At 41.0% G+C, this 12634-nt stretch overlaps 3 protein-coding genes across 3 annotated transcripts; all 3 read right to left on the reverse strand.

The window, feature by feature from the left end:
- Window positions 1-3345: 3345 nt before the first annotated feature.
- Window positions 3346-5733, reverse strand: LOC126755168 (maltase A3). Its single transcript, XM_050467552.1, has 6 exons — window positions 5147-5733; window positions 4477-5070; window positions 4310-4417; window positions 3820-4163; window positions 3617-3757; window positions 3346-3557 (listed from the first exon to the last, which is right to left on the reverse strand). Exons 1-6 carry the CDS (start codon window positions 5666-5668, stop codon window positions 3491-3493), a joined length of 1776 nt encoding a protein of 591 aa, XP_050323509.1. The 5' UTR covers window positions 5669-5733; the 3' UTR covers window positions 3346-3490.
- A 289-nt stretch (window positions 5734-6022) lies between these two features.
- Window positions 6023-8637, reverse strand: LOC126755167 (maltase A3). Its single transcript, XM_050467551.1, has 6 exons — window positions 8229-8637; window positions 7681-8141; window positions 7159-7611; window positions 6645-7096; window positions 6438-6581; window positions 6023-6369 (listed from the first exon to the last, which is right to left on the reverse strand). The coding sequence occupies exons 1-6, from the start codon at window positions 8461-8463 to the stop codon at window positions 6243-6245; spliced, it is 1872 nt and encodes a 623-aa protein (XP_050323508.1). The 5' UTR covers window positions 8464-8637; the 3' UTR covers window positions 6023-6242.
- A 737-nt stretch (window positions 8638-9374) lies between these two features.
- On the reverse strand, window positions 9375-11463 carry LOC126755465 (maltase A2-like). The gene is made up of 6 exons (XM_050468049.1): window positions 10963-11463; window positions 10532-10899; window positions 10168-10474; window positions 9784-10100; window positions 9597-9725; window positions 9375-9535 (listed from the first exon to the last, which is right to left on the reverse strand). The coding sequence occupies exons 1-6, from the start codon at window positions 11461-11463 to the stop codon at window positions 9463-9465; spliced, it is 1695 nt and encodes a 564-aa protein (XP_050324006.1). The 3' UTR covers window positions 9375-9462.
- Window positions 11464-12634: the final 1171 nt, after the last annotated feature.

Genomic DNA, 12634 nt, shown 5'->3' on the forward strand with positions numbered 1-12634 from the left:
TCGTCACTAAAAGAGGACAGCAAATCGACGCAAAGCTACTAAGAAGCTTTTAAATAATTAAAATAAGAAAACTGATTGAGGTGACCGAGGACTGAAAGTCAGATTGTAAAAGACATTGCTCCAATTTGAGTGAAAGTGGAAAAGGCAAGCAAAAATGTTTACTATAAAAACATCATTATTCCACTGAGAAAACTTGCTTACCATTAAGCGGTCAAGTGACAACAAAAAAGACAAAGACAGCAGCTAAAATAATAAGCTACATGGGGTACACAAAAAGGTTCACTACGATAGACGCAGCCAAGCGTTGCCGCTCAATTCTCATTAGCGCCAAACTTTGGTTACGCACATTTGTATGAGCGTCACGTCGAGACGAATGTCAGGCGCGAGACAGGCCACTGGCTTACAGCAGGAGCACAGCACTTGGCTGCCACACAAACTGCCAAAAAACGTCAAGCAAATGCTACATTGACTGCCACGAAAGTGAAGTGATTAGATCGCTTACACCGAACGCTTGACTTGGCAGAGACAACAAAAGAGCAAATGACAGACCTGCAAAGATTTGCAAAAATTTTGTTATTTACACCTGTACACTGCTACGTAAACCTTAAGCGACTTAAAAATTAACGCAACTCGAAACACCCAAATCAGTTTACCGTGCGTGTTAAAAGGATAACACACTGCTAAGCGGCCACGATTGCTGAGGTGGTGATGTGTGAAGGCTTTCTAATCCATGACAAGACTTACCACGCTTGTAACGGCGCCCGAAATATCGACGGAACTTTATGACTTGGCCGCTGAAGCGCTTCACATAAGAAATGCTTCGGTTGACATTGAAAAATCAATGAAGTCAGTTGAAAATACAAACAAAGACTCAAGCAAAAGTAAAGTAAAGTAAAAAGTATCCAATAAGGTGTATATAGTAGAGGTATATACAATTTGTCATGATGCTTGTAACACCCAAAAGGAAACGGCGGAGACCCTGTAAAGTTTATACACATATAAATGATCACAGTGACGAGCTGAATCGTTTAAGCCTTTCCCGTATGTCTGCCCCATGTAAAATACGACCTAGTACCTCAGTTTAAAAGATACCCACCTGAAATTGTCTACCCATTCTTTTTTCACCAAGAGGTGAACTACCATATCATATAGCTGCCATAAAAACTGTATGATCAGAATCAAGTGCTTGTACGGAAAAAATTTTTTATTTGACGAGATATCGTGACGAAATTTAGCATAGATTATTATCCAAAGGAATGCACTATTATCCGAAGAAATTGTTTGGATCGAGTCACTATAGCAAATAGCTGCCATACAAAGTAACCGATCAAAGAGTTGTTAAGCTAACAATTTGTATTTATGAAGTGTTTTTCTTGTGGTATTTTCTTTTAACACGTTGCTTCAGACATGGCATGACATCAAAGCTTAAGAAATTAATTACTTACCACAACTGTTGCCTGGCAAATTTAAGCGCTTTGCTGTGACGCCTTAAAATGACTTCCTGCGCTTCGCCTAACCTGAACGCATTTAAAGCAAAAAAGGGTTCAACTTTCTTTGTAGCCGCGCATTTTCGCTGTGTGCTGCGTGTTCTCTTCAGCATCCCACACACATATGCACACTCATACTTTTTAATTACTTTCATTTCGTTTTAACCACACAATCCCCTGCGCTCTGGAGCTATTATCGGCGATACAAAATGGTTTGCGCTTTGCGATTTTTCAATCGATGCGTTGATATTTTTGCTTTTGTTTACCGCAACAGCTTACATAATCTTTTCGCAAAGTCATTTAAAGTGGGGAAGCAAGGAAGAAAAGAGAAATGAGGAAAATGCTGCACATGTCATTTTAATTTTCCGAATATTTGGAACACACTTTGCTGCGCTCTTCAAATGAGTGTGTTGCTTGTATTAAATAAGTACAGCTTAAGGTGTTTTATGGATACTTATATATACATATATATATATATTGGGTAGTCGAAAAAGTATTTTCGTATTATATAAGTATAAAAAATAAATTGAAATTTGATTACAAATACGAAAATACTTTTTCGACTACCCTCCATCATAACTTGACATTTTCCTAGACCAGTGCTTAACATTAGTGGAATCTCAAAATAATTAAATATGTGTTTCCTTAACTTTTTTATTCTCTTTAGTTAACGAAAGGCTAGTATAAACTTAATGCTCTCATATTTCACCTATTGGCTGGCTTAAACCCCAACAAAGTAGTCGAGCGCTTTAATTGATGTACTTTACTTTAGAAAGTTATGTGATTTTTCCGTTAAGGAGATTTTTTTGTATATTTATGTGATTTGTTTAAGATTGTTTTTGTGATTTGTGGTTGTTCAAAAAATTGAAAATCCATTGCCGTTCATCACGTTCAATATTGCTCGTTACGTGCCGCCATGTTTCACAAAACCAATGCTTGCATAAAAATGGAATAATTCTTCTTTTTACTCCCTGAACGTTGTAAGCAAAAGTACAGCAAGACTTCTTCTTACATGAAAGACATGGCTATGAGCACCGATCCACACCGAAGGCAGATTAAAATTTTGTCAAATACAGCGCGGGCTGTCGACATTTTCACTGAAATATTCTCGGCTAATATTTACTGTGCAGCCGCGGCTTGGTGACTGCTTTGCGTGTCGGCGACCTGCCCGTGAACAGCTGCCGAAAATGTGCATGTCAATAGCGATAATGATTATGGGCGCTGATGAAGAAGATGATCACAATATTTATGTAGCAAAAGACTTGAAAGCAGAGCTGTAAAAAAAAATAAAGGCAAACAAGTTTACACTCACATTTTCTGAATTTGTAACTGTACTTCGACGTAGACAAATTTTCCACGCTGCTCAAAGCACACGGCCAGGACACAAGGTGGCAAGGCACTCATACGCCCTGACGCCCACAAGTTTGTGAAGACGCTTGAGCATAAATTGTGTGTATGTAGCTGCATTTATAGACTTTCTAACGGCACAGTTGCAAACATATTTTTAAACAGGTATATATACATACACACAAATATGTAGGCAAGTGTTTTCAAACTCATAAATAAAAATTTTGCATAATGAGTCTGGTTGCTTTCTGTGCTTGCACCGCCAAAGCGTGATTTGTTTTCTGAGTTATCAATCATTCTTTATGCGCTCGCAAAACTCCAGTGCAAACTTCAAGTTAGCTGTGTGTTTGCACAAAAACGTTTACATATTGAAATTTGTTTAGGTGTGAGTACTTCAATACAAACTTCTGCCTTTGTGTAGGTGCCGAATATGTCAAGAATTAAAGGGACTTGCAGTTTGAATATATTTTAGAAGCATTCGTTAAGCTCCGCTGATTTCAAGAACGAGAGGTATTGAAAAAACTGTTTTTTTTTTAATAAATTTTCTAAAATGTAATTTCATAAGTTTTAAAATAAAATAATAATAATTTTTGGTTTAATACTAAATTAAAGAATACTTGATTTTCCGCAACTTCTCACACTCACAGCACGCTACTTCACATCGATTCCACTATGATCGCCTCATAGGCACCCAACGGCACATTGTTGACGGCCACGACGTCACTGCAAGAAAATTGCGACTTTAAGAACCAAGAAAGAAAATGTGTGGCACAGTCACCTACCCTTCTTTTCTGGTCGATAACATATTTGTTATGGTAGTGTTGAAGTTGCCACTGACACGCAGTACATCGCTAACGTCCGCGGTGACAGCCGAGTCCAGCACGTTGGCCAATAAAAGGTATGTCTTTTCATCTTTCAAGAAACTGCGGTCGAGTGATAAATTCAAATAAAATTACGACTGCTAATTTTTCTTCCATTAACTTACCGCTTAATGGCCAAAATATTATCGCCAATAGCTGCATAGCTGACATCGCCTTGCTGCAGTGTTTTTGTCTTGCGTAAAGCCACCAGCTGATTGTAAATTGTCAGATGACTCTTTGACGCTTCTTCCTCGGTCTGCACATTGACAGTCACATAGTTTGGATTGATGGGCAGCCAAGTTGTGCTGTTGGTGGAGAAACCCGCATTGGCACTATTGTTCCATTGGAAGGGCGTACGCGCGGGATCGCGTGTAAATTGTTCGTAAATATTCGCATTTGAATTGCAGGCAGCGGGATCGCGACTATCTTCCCAAGAGATGTCCAAATCGGTCATACCAATCTCTTCGCCCTAAATGAGTAAATATGAGAATTATAGCGATTAAATTACTGCGCATAACCCATTTTGACTGTTCTCTTTATTCTCCCGCTCTCCAAAGAAACACTTAATTTACGCTCTTAAACATTTCTCACACTCCCAGCTGAATTCATACTCACCATATAGGTTATACTAACACCCGGTAGGAACATCTGTAGCATATTCATGAGGTCAATACGTCCCTCTCCATAGCGGCTGCCCACACGCCGCTGATCGTGGTTGCCCATCTGCATAAAGGCAATTATTTTCAATGTTCATTCGCATTTCATGCGGCTCGAATACTCACCACCCAATTGGCTGTGTGGCCGCTCGGCATATTATCCAACCAACTGCTGATGATCTTCACGAACCCAGGCGCTGGCAAATCTGTATTGTTCTTATCTGAATTACCGCCAACAATGAACTGGAAATTGAATGGCATTTGTGCGCCTTCGGTCGTGCGGTTGCCATAGAATTTCATTACGTAATCTAGCGGTGACCAGGCCTCAGTAAGCAGCACCCGCCTATCCCCACCATGAATGCGTTGATAATCATCCAGCAGCTTGCGCCATTGATAAACCATATCTACGGTTTCCGGTAGATCTTGGGTATATATATGCAACAGGTAGCTGGAATCATCAGGATCATCGGTATAGCCACTCTTCGGCTCATCAGGGTAGCGGCCAGTCTCGTCCGGTAATACCTCGAAGCACCAAGGTACGGCATCTACACGGAAACCAGCAACACCGCGATCCAGCCAATAAGTGAGAACGCGCTTCATTTGCGCGACTACGGCGGGGTTGCGGTAGTTCAAGTCAGGTTGTTTGACCGCAAATTGATGGAGATAGTATTGTTGACGTTCCTCGTTCCATTCCCAGGCAGAACCACGAAAAGCTTGTAGCTACAACGGCAATATTGAATTTTGTAAACGAATTTATATAACATGCCTGCGAATTCTTCAACAATGTAAGACTCACCCAATTACTCGGCGGTACACGCGCACCGCTTTCATTTTTATAGCCATCGTGCCACACATAGTAGTCTTCGTAGCCACGCTCACGGCGCACTGACTTCTTAAACCATTCGTTCTCATCACTCGAGTGATTCGGCACGAAATCCAAAATCACTTTCAGTCCAAGTTTATTAGCCTCCTGCACAAGGTTGTCGAAGTCATTCAATGTTCCATACTCGGGTTGTATATCGAAAAAATCAGCAATATCGTAGCCAAAATCGGCCATTGGTGAAGTGTAGATGGGCGAGAGCCAAACGGCAGTAACGTTCAAATCCTTCAAATAGTTTAAACGCGAAGTGATGCCAGCAAGGTCACCAATACCATCACCATTGGAGTCCATAAAGGAGCGCGGGTAGATTTGGTAGAACTGTGCCGACTGCCACCACTCACGGGAGTCCCCACTAGACTGCCTAACCGTGCCATCACATGCTAAAGAAGGCTGTTGGGTAAATGCCAGAAGCAAAACTAGCGAAATTATTTTTCGCATTTTCGAAAGGAAACACGCTTGTAACACAACCCAGGAGACGATTGAAAAGATACTGTCTGAAATTGGTGTCGCAACCGCTTATTTAAAGCATTCGACTGACGAATGCAACATCCGTTGGTGGGCGGTTCTCGCGTTAATATTAAGTGCTTTCAGATTCTTATCTCATCGTTGTTGTGTTGCAGTGTTGGAAATTTTTCAAACTTACTTAAGTAGCTGATAAACAGTAGTTGTTTATTGCAAATTCATTTAAGACAAAAGGCTTGATTGCGCCCCAACAGGCCTCAAGTGACCCCTGGCGGTGGTTCGAGTGGACTCTAGTACGCAGCTGTCTGTTTTAGAAACAAATACTCGAGATAATTTTTTAATAGATAGGTGTCTACGTAAGGGGGCGCCTTTATCAACAATTTAAGAAACTCATTTTATTCACTCTTAATATTGCATAATATTTATAAACTAAATAGATGCTTAACACTAACAAAATTTTTAATGAAATACAAACATTTAAAGCTCTTCAGTACGACAACATTGATATCTAGTATTAGTATTTCAGACTTTTAGCAACTAACTCGCTGCTCTAATTTTTATCATTTTTTGGCATGTAATATGCAAAATAACCCACTGTAGTAGTCAATTTGGTGACAGAACGCAAAACCACGGCTTCCTTCGGTAATATTTGAATGCCCGTCGATTTTAGAGTGTCACTGAAAAATCAATACAGTTAGGGATATAATAATAATATTTCGGAAATGTCCCGATCTTCAATATTTACCCCCTCTTCGCTTTGCTTTTCCCGGTAACAATAATATATTCAAACTCATCCGGTATATTATCGAATGCGCGCTTCAAATCCACTTCCTCCGTGGAATCATAAAGATTCATTAGCAAAACGTATGTGTAATCATTGAGGAGCATGCTATCGTGAAGAAATATAAGCTTTCAACGAATTTTATACTTTTTCTATATCCCAAGAACTCACCGCTTCACCGCCAAAACATTTTGTGTCACGGCCTTTACCTCCACACTACCGTGACGCAATGTCGATTCGTTTCGCAGAGCGTGCAATTGTTTGTAGATATTCAAATGGCTCAGCGCATCGTTGCGTTCGCGTAAGACATTCACTGTTTTGTAGTCGTCAGCGACTGGCAGCCAAGTCTTTTTAGCTGTGCTGAAACCGGCATTCTGTGCATCATTCCATTGGAAGGGTGTACGTTCGGGATCACGTGAGAACCTTTCATAGATATCCGGATTGGTGTGACAAGCTGAGGGATCCACAGTATCATTCCACGAGATCCATACGTCAGCCATGCCGATCTCTTCGCCATAATATGAGATGCTAACACCAGGCAGAATATTCGTCAGCATGTTCAACATGTCAATACGATCGGCGCCGAGACGAGAGCCGACGCGATTTTGATCATGATTGCCAATCTGGAAATGAGTAGCGCCAAGTAATAAAGGTATTTTCAGTTTAACAAGTGTACTCAGCTTACCACCCAATTGGCTGTACGTCCTGCCGGCATGTTCTTTAACCAAGTATTTACTGTCTCCGCAAAGTGGTAGGCATCGGAGTCATTTGACAGCCAGCTGATCATGAGAAAATTAAAAGGCATCTGCGCACCCTCTGCTGTGTCGTTACCATAATACTTTACTACCACGTCGATTGGTGAATATGCTTCGGTTAGCATAACACGTTCATCGCCACCGTTCGCTTTCTGAAATTCGTCCAAAACCTGACGCCATTCATACACCAAGTTCAATGTCTCCGGCTGATCAACGGTGTAGATGTGTTTAACATAATTGTAGTCATCCGGATCGACAACCCAGTCATTGCGTGGCTCATCTGGCCAATTGCCATTTGCATCTGGCGCTACTTCAAATGCAAACGGCACCGCATCGATGCGAAAACCAGCGACGCCCCGTCGTAACCAAAACCGCAATACGTCCTATTAGCAACCGCGAAACAAAGAATAATGTTAAAAAGAAGAAAGAAAAACGTTAAAGTAAATGCTCACACTCATGGCCGCGCGCACTTTCGGATTACGATAATTCAAGTCCGGCTGCTTACTCAGAAATTGATGCAAATAGTATTCTTTGCGCGTCTCATGCCACTGCCAAGCGGAGCCACGAAATACACTCATCCAATTCGTTGGCGGTAGACGCGTGCCATTTACCACCCGCCCCGGATGCCAAACGTAAAAGTCTTTGAAGTCATTGTCGCCCGCGGCCGATTTTTTGAACCATTCATGTTCATCGCTCGAGTGATTCGGCACGAAGTCCAATATTATTTTCACACCAACTTCACGTGATTTGGCGATCAACGCATCAAAATCGTCGAGTGTACCGAATATCGGATCAATGTCGGTAAAATTGGCGACATCATAACCAAAATCCGCCATAGGCGATTTATAGATAGGAGATATCCATGTCGCGGCAATACCGATCTCTTTAAGGTAGGGTAGCTGCTCTGCGATGCCTGCAAGTTATAGTATTTTCCATATTATAACATTTCTAAGTTTTTGCGCATTTTCTTATAATTAAAATTTTCAATACAGGGACTCACCCTTCAGATCACCCACCCCATCGCCGTTGCTGTCTTTAAATGACCTTGGGTAGATTTGATAGAGCGCCGCCGATTGCCACCACTCCTGCGAAGCATTCACCTTCGCCGCAGCGCTATGCTTATCCCACGCGATAAAATCGAAATGCGCATGATAATTTGGAAAGCCGCCAGCGCTCACAACGGTGACGCCACTACAAATCGACACTAATAGAAATAACAATATGCGCCTAATCATCGTTTTGCCTTAGCATTCAGTCTCTACTTTTGCGTATAGCGATTGCCTTCCAGCTTCAAATCAAACATTAACTTCACTTCTTTCTTTTAGAAGACTCATAAGCAAAGAGTCATAAGAACCACCCTCACTTTAAAAATGCGCGGACGAGCACTCCAACTCCAAGCGAACTGATGCAACGGCATAAGTAATAGTTCAGTTCAGCTCGTTAAATTAAAAGACGCGACCATAGAATAAGTCCTAAGTTCTCTCCCATCTCTTAATTGTGCTCCCATAACTCTTTAAGAAGATCAGAGAGCCCTCTCTTCATTAGCTTTATTTACCGCTTAATCATTTCAATTTACTTTGCTTGTGGACTATGCAGACTCTCCGCTGATCGCTTATTGACAAATAAAGAAATAACGACAGATCTGGCTTTGGTCTTACATTCCTATTTGTATCTCTTGTATTTTTGTATATCCCCTTAATTGCTTTGTTATTGTAAAGTGACTGTATTGATAAAAGCAAACGATCACTTCTTGTACGGCTTCACGGTTTGTTTCCTATAACATCAGTCAGCTGTGGTAATCTCAGCACAAGTTCAGCTGATAATCAGCTTCTGGCAATGCCCTCGTTCCAAAACATTCGTAAATATCTGTATCGAATAAAAGAGTTTACTATTTGAGCTGCGCAGTGACTCGTGTTGGCTGCGCCCAAGCACGTAGTGCTTAAGAGTAGAAATTGCACGACGTATTAAAGAGTATTCTAAGTAGAGAAAAACGAAAAGGTACTGACAGTGAGATTACGAAAACAGAGAAGAAGTGTGATTGCCGGCAACGGCGCAAGAGATCGCGCGATTACTTTTCGGCTGCCGGTTCGAAGTCTACCTGTGTTTCGTCACTTATTGGTGGATAGTTTCAATTGATACAAATCGGTTTTTGTAGCTGAGTGTTTAATTGTATGAACTCTAGAACATCATTATAAGTAAAACTAATTCATAAACACTTAATAGTATGCAACCCTTTATGCCGACCAGCGTAGGACGACCGCCTCATAAGGCATTAAATAAATTCTTCCGCTTAAATCAAGCTTGTGACTGGAAAATAAAAAAGGTATATTGAAAAAAGAGGAACTCGTATTCTCCAAATGCCTCTTACCCGTATCTGTGTGGTGAATAAGAGTTAAGCAAGACGTACTCCATTGTTTTGTTCGTCAACCCATCGAAGTATTCAATTTGGTTGCCTAAATTGGCAAGCACACGATATTCCTCACGATCTACCGCGGTTCTAGAAGAGAATGCTCTGTACTTGTGCACTTGAGAAATACCTTATTTAATCAACACACCTTATAACCTGGAAAACCTGCTTTGACAGAGCTTTATAAGAAAAGCCGCCCTCCTCCTTGAACGCTTTAAAAGCATCCGTTTTCTTCAACGCCGTCATGCCCTTGAATATCTGCAAGCTGCTACGTGCCACTCCTCGTTGAACTTTTACATTTAAGTATGTGTAATTGGGATTGACGGCCAACCAAGTTGAGTTGCCTGTGCTAAAACCGGCGTTTTTCGACCCGTTCCATTGCATCGGCGTGCGCTCTGGATCACGAAAACCGCAAGAGTCCCCTGTGCAAGCGTCGGCATAATCAGGCATTCCAATCTCTTCGCCCTTAAAATATTTGATATTCAACATAAGATTATAGAAAGTCATACCGTTATACTTAAAAGCCACTTACGTAATAAGTAACCGATGTACCGGGCAGTGCATGTATTATCATAGTCATCGCATCCACTTTGCTCTCACCCATACGTGTTGGTAAGCGACTGTTGTCATGATTGTTTGCCACCCAATTCGCCATTTTATGTTTGGTCCATATGACATCCATCCAGTCGTTGGCTTGTGTTTCAATGGTCTCCGCTGTGGAGTTTTCGTCCAGTCTCACGAAGTTAAAATTCATTGGCAACTGTCCACCAACATGCGTTCCATTAGTGATATAGTTACTCAGAACGTCGACTTCGGAATATGCTTCAATAATCATAGCTCTGAAAGGCAAACAATTTCATTAACAAAGATGTATATATTAAAGGATGCAGGTCTACCTTGTATCTCCACCATTGACTCTCTGATATTCGTCCAAAAATTCGCGCCATTCGTATATAATTTCTGTACTTTCCCATTGATCTTTGGTATAGCTGATGCCGCTCATACCTCCGCCACCCGGTCCAGTATTAATTGGGTTATCTGGATATGTGCCATTTTCAAAACGTTTTTCAACCAAAAAATTCGTAGCATCCATGCGAAAACCGTCTACACCACGATCGAGCCAAAATTTCATCACTTCCAACATACGCTCACGCACCGCGGGATTAGTGTAGTTCAAATCAGGTTGCTTTGCAAGAAACTGATGCAGATAGTACTGTTGCCGCTCTTCAACCCAGGTCCATGCGGAACCACCGAAAACAGCCTCCTATAAAATATTATTGTAAATAAATCTAAGTGTACAGTATTCGCAGATTCACAGCATACTAACCCAATTGCTTGGTGGTGAACGCTCGCCCGTTTCTGAGTCAATTTTGCCATCATCCCATACATACCAATCATCGTAGCCTTCTTCGCGGAGTATCGACTTCTGGAACCACTCACACTCGTCACTCGAATGATTGGGCACAAAGTCCAAAACTAGTTTCAAATCCAATTCGTGAGCCTTAGCCAACAAAGCATCGAAATCCTCCATTGTGCCAAAAACCGGATAAATTTTCGTGAAATTCGCGACGTCATAGCCCATATCAGCCATCGGTGAATCATATATGGGCGAAATCCAGGTTGCTGTTACACCAATTTCCTTAAAAAACGCCAACCTTGAGGTGATGCCATTCAAATCGCCTATACCATCGCCATCGCTGTCCATAAAGGAACGCGGGTAAATCTGATAAAGTGTGGCGGACTCCCACCAATCAACTGTGTCTGCAGCAGTAGCGCCCACAGCGCAAAGAAGTAGAGCCGCTAAAAACCGAAATAAACAAGACGACATATCGAAAAGTACTACGGTGCAGTCTGAGGAACTAGCGACTATTTATACCGGCAGATAGTTGGAGATAAAAGTTCTTACTACTCCAATATTCAAAACAAATTACTCGCAAAATCTTATCAAACACTCGATATTGTCAATCTGGGCCTTCTGTGAATTGGATTGCTATCGCTGATCACCAATTCACCTATGCGATAAACTGATCATGTTTACTAGTATTTGTGGGGTTTTTCGCCTGCTACCAAATTACCCACGATTAACTGAGTCATAAAAACAATACATACATACATACATAATAAATGTATATGTTTTTGAGATAGGTAAGTTACATACATGTAGAAATGGACGCTACAAAACCTAGTATACAGATCGCTACTGCCGGAAGTCACCAAAATCGTGAAGTGTCTCCATAAAAGCAACTGCTGTTAAGAAGGAAAAAGACTTTGGCTTTCGTCCATATATAAAACTCAAAATTATCAACGTTATCCTTATAAAATTCCAACGCTGTGAATCAAGTCAGTCCGTGTAACGCTTTTCAGTGACGTCCGAGTATATTTGAGCAGCTCTGTGACAAAGCGATGAAAAATTAGTGCAGCACTGCAAACGAAATACCCTAAAAGTATGCAACGTTTAGCTAAAGGCATGAACTATGGGTGGTGCGAAATGAGCTCAAAAGTATATTCTTGAAACATGAGTCTACATGTTAAATATAGTTTGAAATTAGTCAGAAAGGGCTAAAATCGGGAGGGACCGAACATTTTATACTCTTTCAACTTTCAAAGATCAAAGCTGGAGAAATACATTCAAATTTTCACAAAATTTGATTTTGCAAATATCCTTTGAGTGTCATTAAAGTACCTCACATCACTGTCCATGGCCAAAAATTGTTCAAATCAAAAACAAAAAACTGTTGAAGCCCCTAAGCACCGAATATTTGGACTCAAGAATCTATTGTTGACTTTTGATCCAAAATATCGGTCCATGTGTGAGCTATATAATTGAAATTCAGGTATAATCCTTCTCTGACAATGATTTGTGCATGTATGTATGTCAAAAATGGGTGGAATCGGACCAATAGCCACATATGTATATCTAATATAAAGATTTTCAAACTTCCGGGTGACTTTGTATCGCATGTTCTCGAACTTAGCCCGTCCTTACTTGCTATCTTTTG

Source organism: Bactrocera neohumeralis, chromosome 4, assembly GCF_024586455.1.
Source record: "Bactrocera neohumeralis isolate Rockhampton chromosome 4, APGP_CSIRO_Bneo_wtdbg2-racon-allhic-juicebox.fasta_v2, whole genome shotgun sequence".
NCBI classification, from domain to species: domain Eukaryota; kingdom Metazoa; phylum Arthropoda; class Insecta; order Diptera; family Tephritidae; genus Bactrocera; species Bactrocera neohumeralis.